General features: G+C 41.9%; 1 protein-coding gene across 1 annotated transcript in view; it reads right to left on the bottom strand.

Moving 5' to 3' along the window:
- The window catches only part of PDE1C (phosphodiesterase 1C), a 474,248-nt gene extending 457,735 nt beyond the window's left edge, over positions 1-16,513 (bottom strand). The window contains 1 exon segment of the mRNA XM_014561810.2: positions 16,472-16,513. Coding sequence (XP_014417296.2) covers positions 16,472-16,498 — 27 coding nt within the window. The 5' untranslated portion in view covers positions 16,499-16,513.
- Positions 16,514-20,258: the final 3,745 nt, after the last annotated feature.

Raw genomic sequence — 20,258 nt, 5'->3', positions numbered from 1 at the left:
GAGAGGTGAGCAAACAGAGATAACACCCAACCTTGGGACTGGACAAGATCATCTGAAATTATGAGTTTAGAATACTGTATAGATTCTTAGAAAATGGGGCTTCAAAACCCAGACTAACAGGCCAAGAAGTGGGGCCAGCCTACCCCTTGATGAAGCACAGAGCCACCAGGGACTAAAGGCATTGCTACCTAAAATACCTTTCCCATGTCAAGGCTGAATGGAGGGAGAAGCCAATGGGGTTTTACTCAGGTGTCCCAACCTCCCTTTCTGTTCTTCCCCCATCTTTACCACAACTTCCAGGATCCCAAAACTTTTATGCTGCCTCCAGGCACTACATTATAAAGAATTTCTACAGACAACCCATTAGAAAAATATAGACAACCCATAGAAAAAGGGCAAAAAACCTGAACAGGCATTTCACAAAAAAGGATATCCAAATTGCTGATAAACATATGAAGAGGTGCTAGACTTCATTAGTCATTAGAGAAACACAGAATAAAACCATAATAAGCATACCCACCAAGTGGCTAAAAAGAAAAAGACTAACAATACCAATTGTTGGCAAAGATCTAGAGCAGCTAAATACCCTATATGTTATTAATGGGAATGTAAATTGGTACAACTACTTTGGAAAAAAGCTTCTGGCAGCATCTACTAAAACTGAACATATACAAATACCCTATAACCCAGCAATCCACTCCTAGGCATTTATCCAATGAAATATGTACGTACTAGTGTCAGAAGATATATACGAGACTGTTTTTAGTGGGGGCCCTACTGATAATAGTCAAAAACTGGGGAAAACTCAAATATGCATCTGCAAGAGAACGGATAAAATAAGTTGTGACATATTCGGACAAAGGAATGCCATGTAGAAATGAAACTGAATAAACAAATGTTGCACGTGAGAACATGGATGAATCTCATAAGATAACGTTGAAATAGGAAATCAAATAGAAAATAGTATTTCTGTGACTCAATTCATATGAAGTTCAAAAACAGGCAAAACTGGTCAAAAAGTTAGGAGAGTAGAGGCCTTTGGGGAGGGGGCGATGGTGACTAAGACTGAGTAAGAGGCAGTTTCTCCGAAGCTGGTAATATCCTATTTCTTAATCTGGGTGTCGGCCACACGGTTGAGTCCATTTCATGAAACTCCAGGTAGGGAGGGTGGATATAGCTCAGTGGTAGGGTGCAGGCTTGGCACACACAAGGTCCTGGGTTCAATCCCCAGTACCTCTGTTAACAGAAAAAGTTGTACCTTATGATTTGTCTACATTGAAATACAGTTATGTTATTCATCAGTAAAAATGTACTCTAAAAACATCTTGGAAGAATGTTTGCCTATGGCAACCAGTGGGCAATATGGCTGCAATAAATAACCAAGAACATAGTCAAGGTAAACCAAGGTCATAGCCAACCAGTGCCAAGCACCAAGTTAAGCGAGGATGAAAAAATAATAATAAATAGTAAAATCTTTTTGTCTTCAAATATTAATATTCTGAGCATTTCTCAAGTTCTGGGCTTTGATGTACTGTTGTTTCAGCATTTGGCTGCCAACTTGTGTTTTGGGTGTAGGATTTGCCGTGTTTTGGAGGTTTACAAAGGTATTATTGTATCCTGTTCAGGGTAGGCTTTTGTATGTGTATATATGCACACATCCATCTACCCACAAGGATGTGTACTGTACATAATACAAGTCTGTGACTACAAAACAACGAGGATGATTCCCATAACCACACACAAAATGAGTCTGACTATTTTATCATCACACCTGGTCTATGCATGCATGCTCCCTGCCACTGAGCACCCATTAAAGAACTCCAAACATCATTTAAGGCGCTGTCCTGGTCATCAAAAAAGCTGGGCTGTGTAATGAAAAAACCACATGCTTTGGAGACCACCACGTATCTATGTGCCCCTGGACAAGAGATTCAACCTCCTTGTCTCAGTTTCTGCTCATATAAAACGAAGGAAATGCCTCTGTAATTTGTGAGGCTAGAGTGAGAATTAAATGAAGTAATTTACAGGAAAGCGCCTGCCATGTACTAAGCCCTTAACAAATGCTAGACAGTTGTAGTAATGTAGCAGCAAGTTTCTCCTGTAATTCTATTCATTTTTAAAGTAAACACATTAACATTCTCTATTCTCACCATAACTTAATGAGGTTAAAAGTTCAGGTCTTTTAAACTCGTTTCATAGACTTTTTCAGAAAATGTTTAAAAATATGCCAGGCCCTGTCATTTCTAAAGAACAGCAGACAAATACAAGGAGGAAGGGTATTGGAACCTTAAATTTAAATTCATGGAACAGACAGCTCTTCAGGTAGACACACTAAAAAACTAAAAATAAAATGAACCACCAATTAATGACTCAATGAAAGGAAGGTCCCAAAGAAGTCATAAAAATAAATTGACTCTAATTTCATATATTAATCAAATTTCTTTCAGTAAGACTAAACTACCTCCAATGACAATAGATAATTACTGAGAAAGGTAACTTCAACTGCAATTGTCTAAATAAAGATCCTTAATTTGGGGGTAACTGAATATATAATGCATCCTTTAAAAAATGTGTTTCCTGACCTATATTTTTTCAGCATAATCCCACTACCATTTTGATCACATTTCTGATTAGAAAATGACCTTCTTTTACCTAAATTGTAGGATATTAATTAAATAAAGTGTGGCACATTTATATAATGAACACTAAAAAATGTAACCATAAAAGTTGCATTTTCAAAAAATATTTGGTGATTTGAAAGAATGTCCATAAAATATATCCAAATAGAAAAAAGAGAGGCTATGAAATAGTACATGTACACTGTAATTTCACATTTGTGACACATGTCTGCATAGGCATGGAATAAAATCCTGGAAAGATGGCTACTCAAATGTTCGTAAGAGTTATCTTTGAATGGTAGGATTGTGAGAGATACATGTTTCTTTCTTTAAACTTATGTCTTGAATATATGTATGTATATACATGACTGGGACATTGTACTGTACACCAGGAATTGACACACGGTAACTGACTGTACTTCAATAAAAATAAATTTTTTAAAAACTTGCATCTTTTGCCAATGTTACACCATAAATATTTATTACTTTTATGATGACATAAGAAAATATTCCTCTTTTTTAAAATGATGTAATTGTTTACTTTTTCAATGTTTTTTACATCTTGGCAGAAATCTAAGCACAGGCTTGTAAAAATCTCCCCTCCTCTATCATTGCTCTCTTCCTTACAATTTCTTTCATTTTGGCCATCCGTGTGAAACATTTATGAATGTTATCAAGTAATCTAAAGAAGGATAGCATCTGCTTGCAAGTGATTATGTGGCCATATTCAAGACGTTGCACTTTAATCAAGATTTTCTCAAATAGACTTAGAAAGTTGGCACGTCCAAATCACCTAACAGGGCTATGCGTCGAACAGTGAATTCAAGTCTATAGTCTGACCTCTTCCCGGGTGCGTAACCCTGGATGAGACATCTGATTGCTCAAAACCTCTGTTCCTTGCTTGGACCCTAAGGGGACTGCCTCTCCACCTCTAAGGCCCAGAGGACCCTGTGTGGCTGAGTGGGTATCCGCAAGGTCTCAGCAAGGCTAATGGTGTTTGGTCAAAGAGTTCCGTATTAGTGTACGGGGGTGGCCATAACCAAGTACCACAAACTGGGAGGCTTAAACAATAAAAATTCATTTTCAAACTGTTCTGGAGGCCAGAAGTTCTCGATCAAGGTGTTGGCAGGCCTCTTCTGAGGCCTCTCTCTTTGGCTTGTAGGTGGTGGTCTCCTCCCTGTGTCGCCACAGGGCCTTCCCTCTGAGTGTGTGTTCTAATCTCTTCTTCTTATGAGTCAGACTGGATTGGAGTCCATCCATATAACCTCCTTTTACCTTAGTTACTCCTCAAAGGCCTTTCTCCAAATACAGTCACATTCTAAGTTACTGGGGGTTAGGACTTCCAACACATGAATTCTAAGGGGTACACAATTAAGCCCATAACAAGTTCCTATCAAAGAAATGAACATAGTGAGTAGAAGGAATGGTTCTGATGGAAGCAGGGGAGTCCAATTAAGGATATTATATAGCACTGCCTGCAAATTTCCCAAAATATAAGTAGAGTTCCGTTTTCTTTACCACCCTCTCACAGCAGGGCACTGCTTAACAAGTTGCCCTTAGCGTGGGGGATCTTTTGTATATTATCCAACAAGCAAACCCTTCAAATTGTCATGCCAGCCCACAGCTTAGAGTTCAATTTCAGCAGCACCCCTACTTGTATCCATTGGAGACTGTTTATGTCCTTATTTGAATACTTTACTGCATTTTGCACTTAAAATATCAAATAAGCATGTAGAAAATGGGAAAATGACAGGCTGGAACTACAGTAATTAGAAATGTAGGTCTTAAAACCTTACTACAATTGACACAAAAATGGGAGTTGTCATGTAAGCTTGAATCAGGGACTCTCAACTGGGAGTTCACTGAGCTTAAGAAGATATGTGTACATCTGCGAAGGAAAAAGGAAAAAAAAGCCAAAGAACGTAGATTAGGTTCCAAAACTAGATGATCAAAGATTGGGCCTAGAAGAAGAGATGTAACTCGGGATCTGAAAGTGCACGTTAGCTCTCAGAGAATGGAGTTTCCCTTGCAGCGTCAAAATAGCTTGTACAGCCTTCACACATTTGACATCTGTACACTTTTTCAGGGACTGCCTATAGGAAGCTTTCTATAGAAAAGAAGAGAATTCTCTACAGGAAAGTAGGGGCTGCCTAATATAGGTTTTGCTTATGATGCTTCAGTAAATTATATTAAACAAACAACTCTGGTGAACATAAATTATCAAGTCCCTAGACACATCATTGAAGCATTTTCTGCACAAGTCCTGAGTCATATTACACCCCTCCCTTCCCAACCCCAGACATTCATAGTCCATGGATTCAGCATTCATGTTTCTTAAATATACCTCTTCCTCTCCATCTCTACTTTCCTAGCTCAGATATGTATTACCTTGTACTTAGAGAGACTCCTGAATGGGTTCCCTGACTCCTGTATCCTCATCTCTAAACCCCTCATACTCCATTGCTAAATAATCCATATATTCAATTGACAGGTATTTCTTGAGCTCCTACTATGTGCCAAAGACTATGCCGAGTACTGGGGACTCTCTCAATCTTGAGCAAAGCAGGCACACCCCTGGAGGTGACAGTCTAGTGCAGGAGACAGCCAGTAGCTAGAAACAAATGATTACAATAAATTAGTATCATGAGTGCTTTGGTAGGTAAGAACACATGCTATGAGACCAGGTAACTGGGAGACCCAAACTAGAGCAGTAAGATGAAAAAAAATAGCTATTAAAAAAATGATTACTGCTATACATATTCCTTCTTGGGGGGGGGGGGGGATCAGCAAAGAGGGAGATGATGGAAACACAGCAGATTTTGATGGAGTAATCAATAGCTGTGTGGTTAAGATGTCTCTTAGATATCTAAACGAAGGTATCAAAGAGACAAGTGGATGTATGAACCTGAAGTACAGGAGCTGGATGGAGGTAGAGAATTGGGGGTCATCAATATTTAAGGCCATAGGATTGAATGAGATCACCTGGAGAGGGGAGGGAAAAGAGGAGAAAGAGACAGAGATAAGTACTGAGCCTACAGATCCAGTGTTTGGAGGCCAGAAAGAAGAGGAACCAGCAAAATAGATGGGGAGGAACAGTCTCTGAGGTAAGAGGTACATGCAGGCACATTGCGGATCATAGAGCACTAGAAAAGAAAATGTCTCCCAAGGGAAGGGGTGAAGTCTTTTCAACTACTGGTGCTGGGGAAGCTGTATATCTGCATGTGGGAAAAAAGAGAAAAAAAGAATTTAGATCCTTATACCACATATCAAAACTAAAATGGATCAAAGATGTAGACAAACAGCTAAAACTATAAAACTCTCAGAAGAAAAAGTAGAGGAAAAGCTTCATGACATTGGATTTAGCGATGATTTCTTGGATATGACACCAAAAGCACGAGCAACAAAAGAAAAACTAGATAAACTGGACTATATCCAAATTTAAAACTTCTGTGTATCAAAGGACACAATCAGGAGAATGAAGAAGCAACCTAAAAAATGAGAGAAAATATTTGCAAATCATGTATGTGATAAGAGGTCAATACCCAGAATATATAAAGAATTCTCATACAACTCAACAACAAAAAAAACCCCAACAACTCAATTTAACAATTGGCAAAGAACTTGAATAGACGTTTCTCCAAGGAAGATATACCAGTGGCCAACAAGCACATAAAAAAATACTCAACATCACTAATTACTAGAAAAATGAATATCAAAACCACAGTGAGATATAACCTCTTATTAGGACCTCTATTACTAAATAAATAAATAAATAAATAACAGAAAATAACAAGTGTTGACAAGTATGTGGAGAAACTGTAACACTTGTATGCTGTTGGGTGAGAACGTAAAATAATGCAGCTGCTATGGAAGACAGTTTGGAGGTTCATCAAAAAATTAACAGACATTTGTATAACCATGTTCACAGCAGCTTTATTGACAATAGCCAAAAGGTAGAGGCAATCTACATGCCCATTAACAAATGAATGGATAAGGAAAATATGCTATATGCATACAATGGACTATTTTAGAGCCTTAGAAAGGAAGGAAATCTCCCATGCTACCACATGGATGAAATTTGAGGACATTATGCTAAGTGAAATAAGTCAGTCACAAAAGGACAAATACTGTATGATTCCACTTACATGGGGTAGGGTGCCTAAAGTAACCAAAATCACAGAGACAGAAAGCAGAATGGAGGTTGCCAGGGGCTGGAGGGAGAGAGGAATGGGGTGCTGTTGTTTAATGGGTACAGAGTTTAGGTTTTGCGGGATGAAAAGACTTCTGGAGACTGCACATCAGTGTGAATGTACTGAACACTACTGAACTGTACACAAGCATGGTTAAAATGGTAAATTGTAGTCCATTTTGCTGACAAGTTGAATAAGATGAGAACAGAACTGTCTACAGCAAGATATGGCATTGGAGGGAGACATAGGAGGGAAGAACCAGAGCAGGATGCTGGAACTCCAGAGTTGAGATGTGGGGCAGTTAGTGTTGATGACTTTGTAAATGGGTGGCATAATCGTGTCGAGTGAAAGGTCTTGGAGCAGGAGGTAAAGAAACTGAGAGTCTCAAATATTACAAAGGCCACCTACATGGATGCTGAAGTTATCCTGAAGAATGACAAGACAGGAGGAGAATAGAGAGCTGGGGCAGTATGGGGAGGATGTGAAGCACGGGGGACAGGGGGAACAGCATGTGCAAAGGCCCTGAAGTCAGTGAGACTGTGTCACCTTGAGGAACAGAAAGCAATTCATTAGCAGGGGAGAGGGTATAGCGCAAGTGGTAGAGTGCATGCTCAGCATGCACAAGGTCCTGGGCTCAATCCCCAGTACCTCCCCTAACAAATAAATGAATAAACCTAATTAATCCCCCACCCCAAAAAAGAAGTTCATTAAGGATGGAGAACAGAGGACCATGGGGGAGCTACTAGAGTGGAATGCAAGGCTATTTTTGTGAAGACTTAGGAACACATGCTGAAGAGTTTATTTTTTGTCCTCAGGGAGGCTATTAAAGGGTTTTAAGTAGAGAGAACTACAATCAGATTTGTGTTTTTGAAAGATCACTCTGAGACATAAACTGTGACACACCAGACAAAGGAGTATTATTCAGTGCTAAAAAGAAATGAGCTACCAAGCCATGAAAAGACATGGAATAAACTTAAAAGCATATTGCTAAATGAAAGAAGCCAATCTGAAAAGGCTATATATTGCATGATTCCAACTATATGACATTCTGGAAACAGCAAAACTATGGAGACAATAAAAAGATCAGATGTTGCCACGGGTTAGGGGAGAAAGAGGGATGAATAGGCAGAACACACACACTGAAACTACTCTATCTGACACAATGACGGTGGATACATGTCATTATAGATTTGTGCAAACCCACAGAATGTAAAACACCAACAAGGAACCCTAATGTAAACTACGGACTTTGGGGGAAAATGTGTCAACAAATGAAATCCTCTGGTGAGGGATGTTGAGAATGCAGGAGGCTGGGTGTGTGTGGGAACAGAGGGTATACGGGAATTTTCTGTTCTTTATGCTCAATTTTGCTGTGAACCTAAAACTTCTGGAGAAAAAAATTTGTCTATTTTTTTACTCACTCAAAGTGCTGTGTGGAGCATGAACAGGACAGGGGCAACCCTGGAGAAAGGAAGCCCAGACAAGAGACTGCTGTTGCCCCTTGCTGAGGCAGGGAGCGGAGGACAGGAGTGAGCTTAGGGGTGGGCGGAAGGGCACAGTGAGTTGAGTTTGGGGAGGGGAGGGGGGCATGTGAAGTCTGAGGTTCTGCGAGCTGAAGGGAGTCCAGGCCTAATACTTTTCCCATATAAGCACTAAGCACAGAAAAAGCCCCCGGTGTGTACCCCTGCAGCTCTGTAAACACACTCATCACAGCCAAGGCCAGCTCCGGCCTGCTGGCATGTAGCATGGTGGTTGAGCTCACGACTCCAGAGCCAAATTTCCTGGTTTGAATCTTAGTTCTGCCACTTAGCAGCCTGAACAATTTATTTAACCCTTGTGCTTCAGTTCCTTACCTGTAGAATGGTGAATAGTAACAGCACCTACCTCTTAAGATGGCTGTAGATTGAGTTAGTCTACATAAAGCAGCTAGGAAAGTGACGAATCATAAACAGCATATGAGCCTTTGCTATCAGTTCTGAATACTCACTGTTCTGAATAAAGTTTAGCTAATACATTTATTCGTCCATTCCCTTGTTCATTTATTCAGTAAGTATTGACAGAGGCCCCACTACTGGTACACAAAGATAAATCATCTGTCTCCTAATTCTGCTCTCAAGAAGCTTAGACTAACAGAGATTAAGACATGCAGAATTTTACATTTTCAATCCCAATCTAAAGAACAACTTGAATTAATTAATGGTAGCAAATATTATCATTGGAATACATGATCACCACAAAAAAACCTTCAAATACTTTCAAAATCAAAGCCATATATTTATCTTGCTTCATACATATATATAATTTTTATATACATGTCTTTAAATGATACACATTAAATAATATCTTTTACTTTATATGTTCTATATATGTGTGTGTGTGTGTATGTATATACGCAGATACATCATCTTGCTTTACTTTTAAAAAGCAGAAGTATCTGAAGAATGATAGTCAATGTTAGAGAACCAGGCATTGTATAAAACCAGCTGTGTACCTAGCCATATGAACGATGGTGTGGGGTAGCAGAAAAGAGAACAGAGTCTGGAGCAAGACTTCCTGGCTTAAATCTCAACTCTCCCACTTACCAGTTGTGTGAACTTGTGCAAATGAGGCCTCTTTGTGCCTCAGCTTCCCCTTCTATAAAATGGGAATATAATAGCACCTCATACAATTGTTGTGTGGCTTAAATTATTTAATAAACATGAAGCACTTAGAATAATAACCCCGAAAGTATTAGGTATTATTATCATGCAGAAATGTTCCATGTGCTTATTCATTTTTAAGTCCAAATTAGCGTTCAAGTAATTTTATTAAACTTTGGAATATGCATCATTAACAATGGGAGATGCTAGCTTTTACACGAGATGAGCTGGTACTGGCATTTCTCACTAAGTAAGGGCTGTCAGGCCATGTTAACTGGAGCGTATTGCCAGGTTCTGCAGCTTGAATCTGCCACCAGAGGGCGCCAACAATAGATTTTTGACAAAGCTGTGCAAAACAGAACACCAGGAAAGCCAGAAACAGGTTGATTAACACGAGAATGACCTCTGGGTTTACTCTAGTCCGACTGAGGCAGAGTATTTTCTTTACAGTTAGAGGTCCAGTTTCAGCAACGTAGGGCCCCTGCCTTGGAGACTTTTCTGATTTAAATAACTGATATTTGTTTCAGTTTTAAACCACACAGCCCACACCTTTTTCTGAGTCACATTGCCACCCGACTTGTAGAGCTGGCTGCAAGTCTCTTACTTCGATGGTAAGACGGGTTCACAAACCACCAACAAGGGCCCAGCTCTCTCCCTAAGAAGTTAGCGTGTTCATGTTGTACCATTCTTCCCCTGGTGCACAGGGAGATAATTCTGTTTAGATCATTGTCCATATTACTCCATATTACTCAGGTATATGTAGAAATATCTTTGTGTGCATCTTACTTATATCTAATAATTGTATATTCTGCTGAGACACTTTTTAAACCTATACTTTCATTGTTAACATTGTAGTTCCCCATTTAGAGCCTGCTTTGCAATAAATTATCTTTTGTAATTTTCCACACTCTATTTTTAATTAATCCATTTAAAAACCTATTTCAAAGAAAATAAATGTATTTCTGTATTTAATTTTTATTCATTTGTACACAAGCCAGTATTTTCATCTTTTTGGCAGCTCTGTAATAAATAACATTTTCAATCCATTTATCTTTTATTATCCACACAGCAGCATTTGCCATTTTTAAAAGTTAACTATTATTCAATGACACACTGAATTCCTTGTATTGTTTGGGAAATCATTTGAAGAAAATGCAACCGTTACACACCTGAATGGAATATAAATTTAGATATTATAGCTGCACAAAATGCGTTCTGGTTCCTTCTCTGCAAGAGCTCAAGTCTGAACAGTTGAAGAGCCCACATTGTCCAGCCCCATTTCCTCTCTGGCTTGTCTCCTCCTTCATTCCTTCTACCCTGACTTCTGCCCCAGCCCTGGAGCATGCCGGGCACACCATCATCTTGAGCTTCTGCACTGGCTGGGGCCTCTTCCTTATCTGCTCCTTCCCCAGATGTCACTTCCCCACCTCCAATAGCACCCCTTCAGTGAGTTCACCCCGACCCCCTTATTGACATGAAACGCCTCCAGCATCCCTCATCCCCCATCCCCTGCTATGTTCTCCCACGTCTGTCACTTCTATGAGACTGTACCATCCTCTTTACATCTTATGTATTGTCTGTCTCCCCCTCCTGGAATGTCTGTTCCACAGGAGCAAGGATTTTTGTCTACTTTGTCCTTTTAAGGCATCCATGGGACCTAGAACAGTGCTTGGCATATGATGGGTATTCAGAAAATATTTTTTAAACTGACAGAAATATATTAATTATATAAAAATATCCTGAGTCATAAAATGTCTCTTTATCACTTATGAGTATTGCATCTATCAGCCCACTTGAAGTTTTAGCTAAGACTGAGGTTGCTGCTAATCATTAAGTTCGAATGGTGCTTAGATTTTTGGGAAAATAAATAAATAACTAGAGCTTCAGCCTCAAACCATTCCCCTTCTAGCATAATCATGAGGTCAGAGCTTCTGGAAAAAGTCCCTCACACATGGCCATGATCCCTGAAATTTCCATGTGATGTTTTCCCTTTTCATGTGGAGAGTGGAGCTGTCAGGCGATGACTCTTCTCCATCATCCCTAAGCACCCCTGCCCCCCAGGAGCGGCACGTCTGCAGTGGGGAGAAGGGTAGGGAGAGGCTGCAAGTCCTGTTCACCTAAAAATCATGCTCATTTCCTCTGTGTGTTTCTATCATACAATCAAGATAAATTGGTCCCTCAAAGCCCCAAATCAAATTTTAAAAAGTGATTGTCTTTCACCGTGGTCCCTAATTTCTTCCCTAAGGAGAGTGAAAAAAAGAATCAGATGTCACCAAAAGCATGGACTATAAAAGAAAAAAATTTTTTTGATTAATTGGACTTAATTAAAACTAAAAATGGTTGCTGTTCAAAAGACCCTATGAAGAAATGAAAAGATAAATCACAGCCTAGGAGAAAATATTTACAAATCATATAACTGAAACAACTTGTATCTTATTCAATAATAAGACAAACAACCCAATTTAAAAACGAATGAGTAAAAGATTTAAATAGATACATCACCATAGAAAATATATGGGTAGCATGAAAAGATATTCAGTATTATTGATTATTGGGAAGATGCAAATCAAAACCATAATGAGACGCCATCACACACACACTCCCAGCAGAAAGGCTATAATCAAAAAGACAAATAATGAGTATTGGTAAGAATATGAAGAAACCCTCAGGCATTGCTAGCGGAAATGTAAAATGGTACAGTCACTTTGGATAACAATCTGACAATTTCTTCAAAAGTTAAACACACACTTTCCATATGACCCAACAATCACACTCCTATGTATCCACTCAAAAGGAAAGAAAACATGTCCACACGAAGACTCTCATAAGAGAATGTTCTTAATGACCAAAAACTAGACGCAACTTAACTGTCCATCATTTGGTGAATGGGTAAACAAAAGGATACATCATATAATGGAATCTGGGCCAGCTTCATGGTCAAGCAGCCAGCACAGATGCACATGGACCATACTCAGAAGGGCCCCATACTTAGGGCTGAATGCTGTATGGTCACCATCTTGAAATTCCTAAGAAGTTTATCTTTGAATTTATGTTTGGGAAGTGAAGTCCAATGGGACATACACCAGATCTAGGTTCCTAGCACATCCCGGCACAAAGGTTACACTACCCTTGGAGGTTACCTGTCACCATGGGTTGAGGCAATAGGCCCATGTGAGAGATGCCTGGCTCAACTTCCACAACCCCAGCCAAGCCATGGAACATTGGTCCAGTGGCTGGTGGGAAAGCAACCCAGTAGCTGGAGGAACATGTGACAAGGTGAGCTATGGTTAGTACCCCCATGCTAAACGTAACACCAAGTAGCAAATACAAAAACACCATGAGAGTCTGAGAAAGAGACTGCAAAAGAAAAGGAAAAGCTTTGTACTTTAATACTGGTAACGTCACTTTTTTCTGCTTTTTGAGCAAGAAGCCTGGCATTTTCATTTTGCACTGGGCCTACAAATTAGCCAGTCCTGAAAGAAATAGTACACAGTAATGAGGAGGGATGAAGTAATGATGCATGCTTTAACACAGGTGAACCTCACAACCATTCTGCTTGATAAAAAAGCTGACCCCAAAGACCATATATTACATGATTCTATTTATATAGTATTTCTAGGGGGAAAAAAAGGCAAGACTATAGAGTCAGACAGCAGATCCATGGTTATCTGGGGATGGGGAATGGGAGCAGAGATTGAGTGCAAAAGGCCCAAGGGAACTTTCAGAGTAATGGAAGTATTCTAAAACTGGATTTTGGTGCTGGTTTAAATGTACAAACATACTAAAACTCATTGAACTGTACACTTAAGATGGGTACATTTTATGGTATGCAAATTATATCTCAATAAAGTTGCTTAAAAAAGAATCTGAAGTCCTCATTCCTATTTCCCACAACTGACCCACACATCTTGTAAGGTAGCCTGGTCAGGCCAGCAGAGACTCAGCTGCACAGCACAGGGACCCCTCAGTCCAAGGCCAAGGAAACACTATTAGCCTTGAGGCTGAGAACACCTGGGTAACTGAAGATCCCTCCCCACACCTTCTGCCCAGAGGTGAAACAGCACAGCCAATATCCGGGTAGTACACAGTGGTACGGAATTTTTTTCAAGGAATCAAGGAAGAGTGGAACTCTATTGGCCAGTCTGTCTTTATGGAACCTGCGTTTTCTGTACTATTGGACTAAGAAAGAATCAAGAACAACCTTACTGCAGTAGGCAGATTTCTAAGATAGCCCACACGGATCCCTGCCCACCTTGTGGTCATGCCCTGTATAATCGCATTCCCTTGGTGGGAAGGATCTGTGACTTGCTTGTAGCTAACAGAATATGGCAAAGGTGAAGATATTTTGCAGATGTAATTAAGGTTCCACATCAGCTGACTCTGAGTTCATCAAAAGGGAAATTGTTGAGGGTGGGCCTGACTTAATCAGGTGAGAACCATCCCTGAGGTCAGGGATTCTCCTTGCTGGCTTAATGAAGTAACCTACCATGTTCAGGAAACCCACATGGCAGGGAGCTGTGAGTGGCCTCTAGGATCTTTCAGCTTAAAGCCAGCAAAAAGCTGGAGCCCTCAGTTATAGAGCTATAAAGAAATGAATTCTGTCAATAACCTGGATGAGCTTAGAAGCAGATACTTCTCCAGATGAGAATGCAGCCAAGGCAGCACCTTAACTGCAGTCTCATGAGAGCCTGAGCAGGGGGCCCAGCTAAACTATACTAACCTCCTGACCCACTGAAACTGGGAGATAGTAAATGTATGTTGTTTCCAACTGCTATGCTTATAGTAATTCACTAAACAACAAGAGAAAAATATACATTTGCCCACACAAAAGAGGCATCCTTAACTTTGTCCAACCCTAAGACAGACTGTCACATCTAATAAAGGGATCTGAGCTGCTGTGCTCACGGGAGTAGGCTGTAAGTGTGGCAACCACGTTTTTCTGAACTGAAAATCAGCATCCACAGTCTGATGATCACAAATGACCTTATGGGGGAAATGGGACTGGGTCTGAAATCAGTTTTACCCCATGAGGATCAGAATGGGTGGCTGCCATAGCTTAAAATGGGAAGGTGTGTGAAAGGCACGACAAAACATCTGGTAGACAATAGGTGCGCGGTGTTACTCTACTCTTTACCTGTATGAAGACTCTTCCTCTCTGCCTCACCCAAAATGTTAGTGTGCAGTATTTCAACACTGACCTTCTAGAGACAACAGGTCCAGCTTCATTGTCCTATCTAGGGTAGGAGGACTCCCTAGGAGGCCAGCAAAGGATGTAGCCTAAGCCAGTGGCTCCCTGAAGCTCAATACAGAGCTGTACATGGCCACCCCATTTGCACCATCCAATGGCCCCGGCATCTGCAGGTGAGCTCACCCATACTGGCCACCCCTACATTAAAGAGAAATAAATGACAAGAGCTTCCAGTTGCAGCTTAAATTTATGACAAAGAAAGATTCTAAATCCTCTTGTCCCACACAACTGAAGCTGTGAATGACAGCTCCTTGAAGAAGCTATTCTAAAAGAGAACCACCAGGGGGCGTCACTCCATCAAAGAAACAATATACCAACTCCTCAAATAGGGATCATTTCCAATTCATTCTTAAATGGCAAGGACCTGTTCCACAGAGGTTGCCTTCAGGGTGACCTGTGTCCTGGGAGTTCTCTAGATGTGGCAGAAAGTTCACAGACTGGACCAAATGTTATGCAGTTCGGTTCACTTCATCTCTATGGAGCCAGCTGTACCCAGCCACATTGTTCCAGGCCCTGGGCTGCGGCTGGGGACACAGAGTGGGATGAGGCATGTCCCTGCCCTTAAGGAATTTGGGACAGTGCGGCAGACCATGGCACAGGACATATATGCTTGATTTGTAAAGACATCTATGAGTGAGCAGAAGTGCAGAAGGGGCGCAGGGAGGGCAGATGAAGAAATTGAGACACAGGAAAGTTGAGTAATTTGCTTACAATCATACAGGTGGTAAGGAGCAAAAGAGGGGCTTAGATCCAAAACATTCTATCCCACTTTCTCATTTTATTTTCCTCTATAGCATATCTCATCATTTATTATATGTATACATGTGTGCCTGTGTGTACACATGTGTGTATACATGTATGTTATATGTATATATTATATACGTATTTATTGGTTTATTATCTCTCTCTCCCACTAGATCTTAAATTGCAAGAAGGCAGGAGCTTTCGCTGTTTTGTTGTACTTGTATTTCCAATGCTAATGGCAGTGCCTAGCACATAGTAAGTGCTCAGTTAATATTTACTGAATTAATGAAACAATGAACAAAACTAGCTCCAAAGCTTGCACTCTTAGCCACCTTTATACTACCTCTATAAGAATGGCTCTTCTTTTTACACTAAACATGAACTGTATAAATGTAAGGAATTGTTATTAAATGTTAAAATTTTGACCCAAATCACTGTATTCTGTTCTGCTTTCCTCACTGTCCATTTCCTCACTGTCCCCAGAATAACTGTCTCAGACCCATCGCAGAGCCTTTGCTCATGCAGTTCCGTCTACCCGAATGCCTTCCTCTCCAGCACCTATCCAGCTCCTATCTATCCTTCAAAGTCAGCTCAAACTCCACCTCCTCCAGGAAGTCATCTCCAATCCGCCAGCCCACACACGTCCATCTCTCCTCCAAATTCTCCTGTAGTTACAGACAGACTTAGTTTGATATTTAATTCTTTTAAATTAAAGAGACCCTTACTTGAGGACCGATTCCGGGGGCAGGAAGAGGGTATAAGGACGATGTCTTCCCTGACTCAACCCCGGGGCAGAGCCCAGCAAGAACCAGGTACACACTAGGTGCCCAGTGACCACCACTTATTGGGGAGAAACCAATTTCTCAGCTCACCCTCTGGCCTAGCAATACCGGGGCTGATCTGACTGGAAGGAAGAGAAGCAACCAAAGGGCCATCGACGTTCACGACTCAAGTTAACGTATTCGTCATCTCTGAGACGTCTGGGCACGGAATATGATCAGTAAGACGAGAGGCCGGAAGCAAACTACTCACCCCTATTTGTTGGTCTGTTCGCCTCATCAACGGCAATAATAAAACACGTCCAGGGGGTTCTGACAGGACAAAACACAACAAGGAATGCAGTGTGACTTTTCCTACCTCTTTCTCAACCGCGCAGGTCGTATTTTGAACACCAGCGTAACCTGACTGACTTCCGGGGAAGCGGTGGGACGGCGTCCAGCACCGCGATGACTCTCGTCCATCCAGACGCTCTGTCCGGGGAGGAGAAACCAGGGCGGCTCCCCGGGCGGTTAACGCGAGCCATGACCCAGGGTTCCGCCCTCGGAAGGGGCCGCCATGGAAATAATGCTCCTTTGTCCCGCGCATGAAATTCTTACTAATTTTCAGACAAGGGCCCTGCATTTTCATTGCGCAAATTATATAGCCGGTCCTGAGGAAACCCTAGAGGAGCAGAGGAGAAAGGCACACCTGCTTCTGCTCTCTGAAGACAGAAAATTCTGTGTCCGAGCTCAGGATGCAGGATTCGACAGCAGGAAGACAACAGGCAATAGAAACCCGTGGGGTGGCCTGTAAGAACAGCAGCAGTGACACTTTTCTGTCAGAGCTTTCTGGGCATTAACTCATTTAATTCTAAAAACAATTCTATGAGGAAGGCATCTGCTTCATCCCCATTTTAGAGGCACGAGGTGGGGGGTGGCGAGGAGAGAAGAAGGAACTTTTTTAACTGAACAACTATTAAGTGCCAAGATGCTGCGCTGGGCACCTTCCCACACGGGCCTCATTTAATACTCACAGCTTTGTACACGGGTAGGGGGATGGAGGGGGTGGGGGAGGGATGGTTGGGGATGTACTAGGATGAATTAACTTCGTGGGTTCTCACAGGTGGCAGTGGCCAAACCAGGCATCCAGTCCAGTTTGCCCCCAGATCACATCTGTGGCTCCTCACAGTGGATGCAAAGGCAGGTCGCCCTCATCCCTCTGGGGCACAGGTCCCCGCCATGCTCTGTGTGCAGTTGCCCCTGTTCTCAAACACGCCCTGCATGCACACACCCAGCCTTTGCTCTCCCCCTGCCCTCTGCCCTTCCACTCCTGGGTGACATTGTGAACTTGCCCTCTTCCTTCAAGTTCCCCTCGGATGCCCCGATGACACCTTCCCTGATCAGATCCTCTCCCTAGAGCAGAAGCAACTCCTGACTCCCCTCTCCTCTCCCCTGTGCTCTCCCCACTCCCACCACAGGGCACCACACTCATTTCTTTTCAGATATCTCCCCTCCCAAACTGCCTTATCTCGGCCTGGCACCATGTAGGCCCTCAGAAATGTTTACTGGGCAAAAATTAAGTGAGTCTGCTCTCATTTCGACAAGAACCTAGAAATGGTTCAAACCGAGTTCCTGGAGCGTTGCATTCAGCAATGCCTGCTCTGGAGTGACTCTGGAGTGACAAAAACGGGAAAACACTCACTGTCCTAGGGAGACTAGCAAGTTAACCTGCAGTCTCAATGCAGCAGAGCGAAGGCTACCATGGAAGGGGCAGGAAACGTGGTGGGAGCACAGAGGAGGGACTCCCACAACAAACAATCCAGCCCAAAAGTCACCAGCGCCCAGGGCGAGAAACCCTGCCGTGGGGTGTTCTCCAGAACTCCCGTATTGGGGTCATGCAACTTGGCTTTCAGTCCCTACCATGCTGCCAACAGCTTTATGACCTGGGCCAGTGACTCAACTTCCTTCAGCCTCTTTCCCATCTGTCAAATTAAGACCATGATAATAAAGAACCATTGCTTCTTATGCAAAGGATGCATTTTTGAAGACTTGACACTATTTAAACCTTGAATAATTCAAAACCAATCCTTACAAAGAGTGGCAGATAGTTCTGTTTACCAGCTGAACCCATGAAGTCATATAGTATCAACGTAAATACCATTGGTAATTCCAGCTTTGAAATTGTATAATTCCTGATAGATTTTTACACTTGGGCGAATCACATTAATTTCATGCATAAAGTAAGGTTTTTATCAGTATTTATATTATGCTTTTTCAAATTCTTATCAAATGCAATGCCTCTACATCTGCCCTCCCCTGCCCACTGGAGTTTTGGGGGAAGGGTCCGGAGAGGTCTTTAGCCACAGAACCTCGAACCCCTAGAAAGGATGGTTGCTGTTTTTGGTAGACCCACCATGCCAGGAATGTCTCTGTTCTTTCTCTCTCCCTAATCTTCAGGCCATCTCTTTTCTAGGGGGCATCCTCTGTGGCAGCTAATCTAATGGACTAAATCATAATTTTCTCAAATCTCCTAAGCCCATGCCTCTTTGTATAAACATAAAAATATGGTAATTTCCCCTTTTCAAAATCCTCCTGTAGCCATCCCCCTACTGTGGGTACCCCTTCATGGGCCCCGGTAAGAATCACTGTGTTCTTTGATGCAGTCATCTCTCCCCATATCTCTCCACTCTCCAGCCAATCCAAGAATGAAATAGAAAGGATTAGACAATGACTCCAGGATATTCAATATCTGAGCAAAGTAGAAGCTGCCCAGAAGTGGTTCAGCTAGTCACAGTGTGCAACACTGGGTCTCTGGGAAGGAATTCAGGAGCCTGGTAACCCTCTTCCCCACCAGTTCCACCAGAAACAGTGTTGATGCCTCCCTCTGTTTTCCCAAGCACTTTTGTTCATACCTCCATTGTAACCACAGTGCATAGTAACATAGTCAGCCTGTGATACTTGCCTTAGATTAATGTGCCCTTTCTATTAGCTTTTTTTTTGTTTGTTGTTGTTATTTTTGCAGGGGAGGTAATTTGATTTATTTATTTAATTTTTTTTTAAATGGAGGTACTGGGGATTGAACCCAGAACCTCGTGCATGCTAAGCATGTGCTCTACCACTTGAGCTATGCCCTCTCCCCTCTATTAGCTATCTTTAAATAGTCTATGGGCCCTATCACTGCCTCTTTGGTACCCTCATTGGGAAAGACTATTTCAGTGAATGTCTTTATAGTTCCTTGGCCATTGAGAAGCATTTCATCTTTGCTCTCCAGTTCTCAAATACTCCAAGTCACCAAAAATAATAGATAAGATGTATTAAATCCTACGATGACCAAGCCCTAGTCTAGGCACCTTACAGGTATTATTTCATTTAATCTTCACAGTAACACTATGACATAGGTTACTATTATTATCCTTGTTTCAGAGATAAGGAAATTGAGGCACGGGGAGGTTCAGTAACTTGCCCAGAGTCACTAGTAAATGGTGGAGCTGGGATTCAAATTCAGGCAAGCTAGTTACAAAATTTGTGCTTTCCAACACTATACTCCGCTGCCTCTCATCCTGCAAAACAAAACAGCAACAGAGGAAGAAAATCTGACATCAGCACATGAGTTTCCTCTTTGTTTTTTTTCTCAGTGGCCCATAGGCTGGGATTGTAATTTCTGGTGCACCAGAGTCCACAAAGAAAGATAATCCCTTCCTCCAATCTCTACAGAAAGAGAATATTCCTGGGAGGGAAAGCAGCATTTAAAGTCACACCACGGCTAACCCCCTACGTTTGGGAGAGTAAGGGGTGTGTAAGAGGACTGAAAGGAAGCAGGTTTGTGCAAGTTATTTCAATGGAATCATGTTCTAAAGTAGAGCTGGGAGTTCTGCCAACTGAGTGCATTTGCTCTTTTGATGTCTGCCCCCACATCCCCTCTGCACCTCCCCTCTGCCACCTCCCTGGCTCAGGCAGGTGCAAAGATGAACAAAGCCTCACCAGTCCTCCTGCCCCCTCCAATCCACACTTCTCACAGCAGCAGCAGCAACAGAAGCCAGAGAGATGATTGCATACAAATC

The sequence above is a fragment of the Camelus ferus genome, chromosome 7, assembly GCF_009834535.1.
Source record: "Camelus ferus isolate YT-003-E chromosome 7, BCGSAC_Cfer_1.0, whole genome shotgun sequence".
In the NCBI taxonomy this organism is placed as follows: domain Eukaryota; kingdom Metazoa; phylum Chordata; class Mammalia; order Artiodactyla; family Camelidae; genus Camelus; species Camelus ferus.
This window is presented reverse-complemented; position numbering and strand designations above follow the sequence as displayed.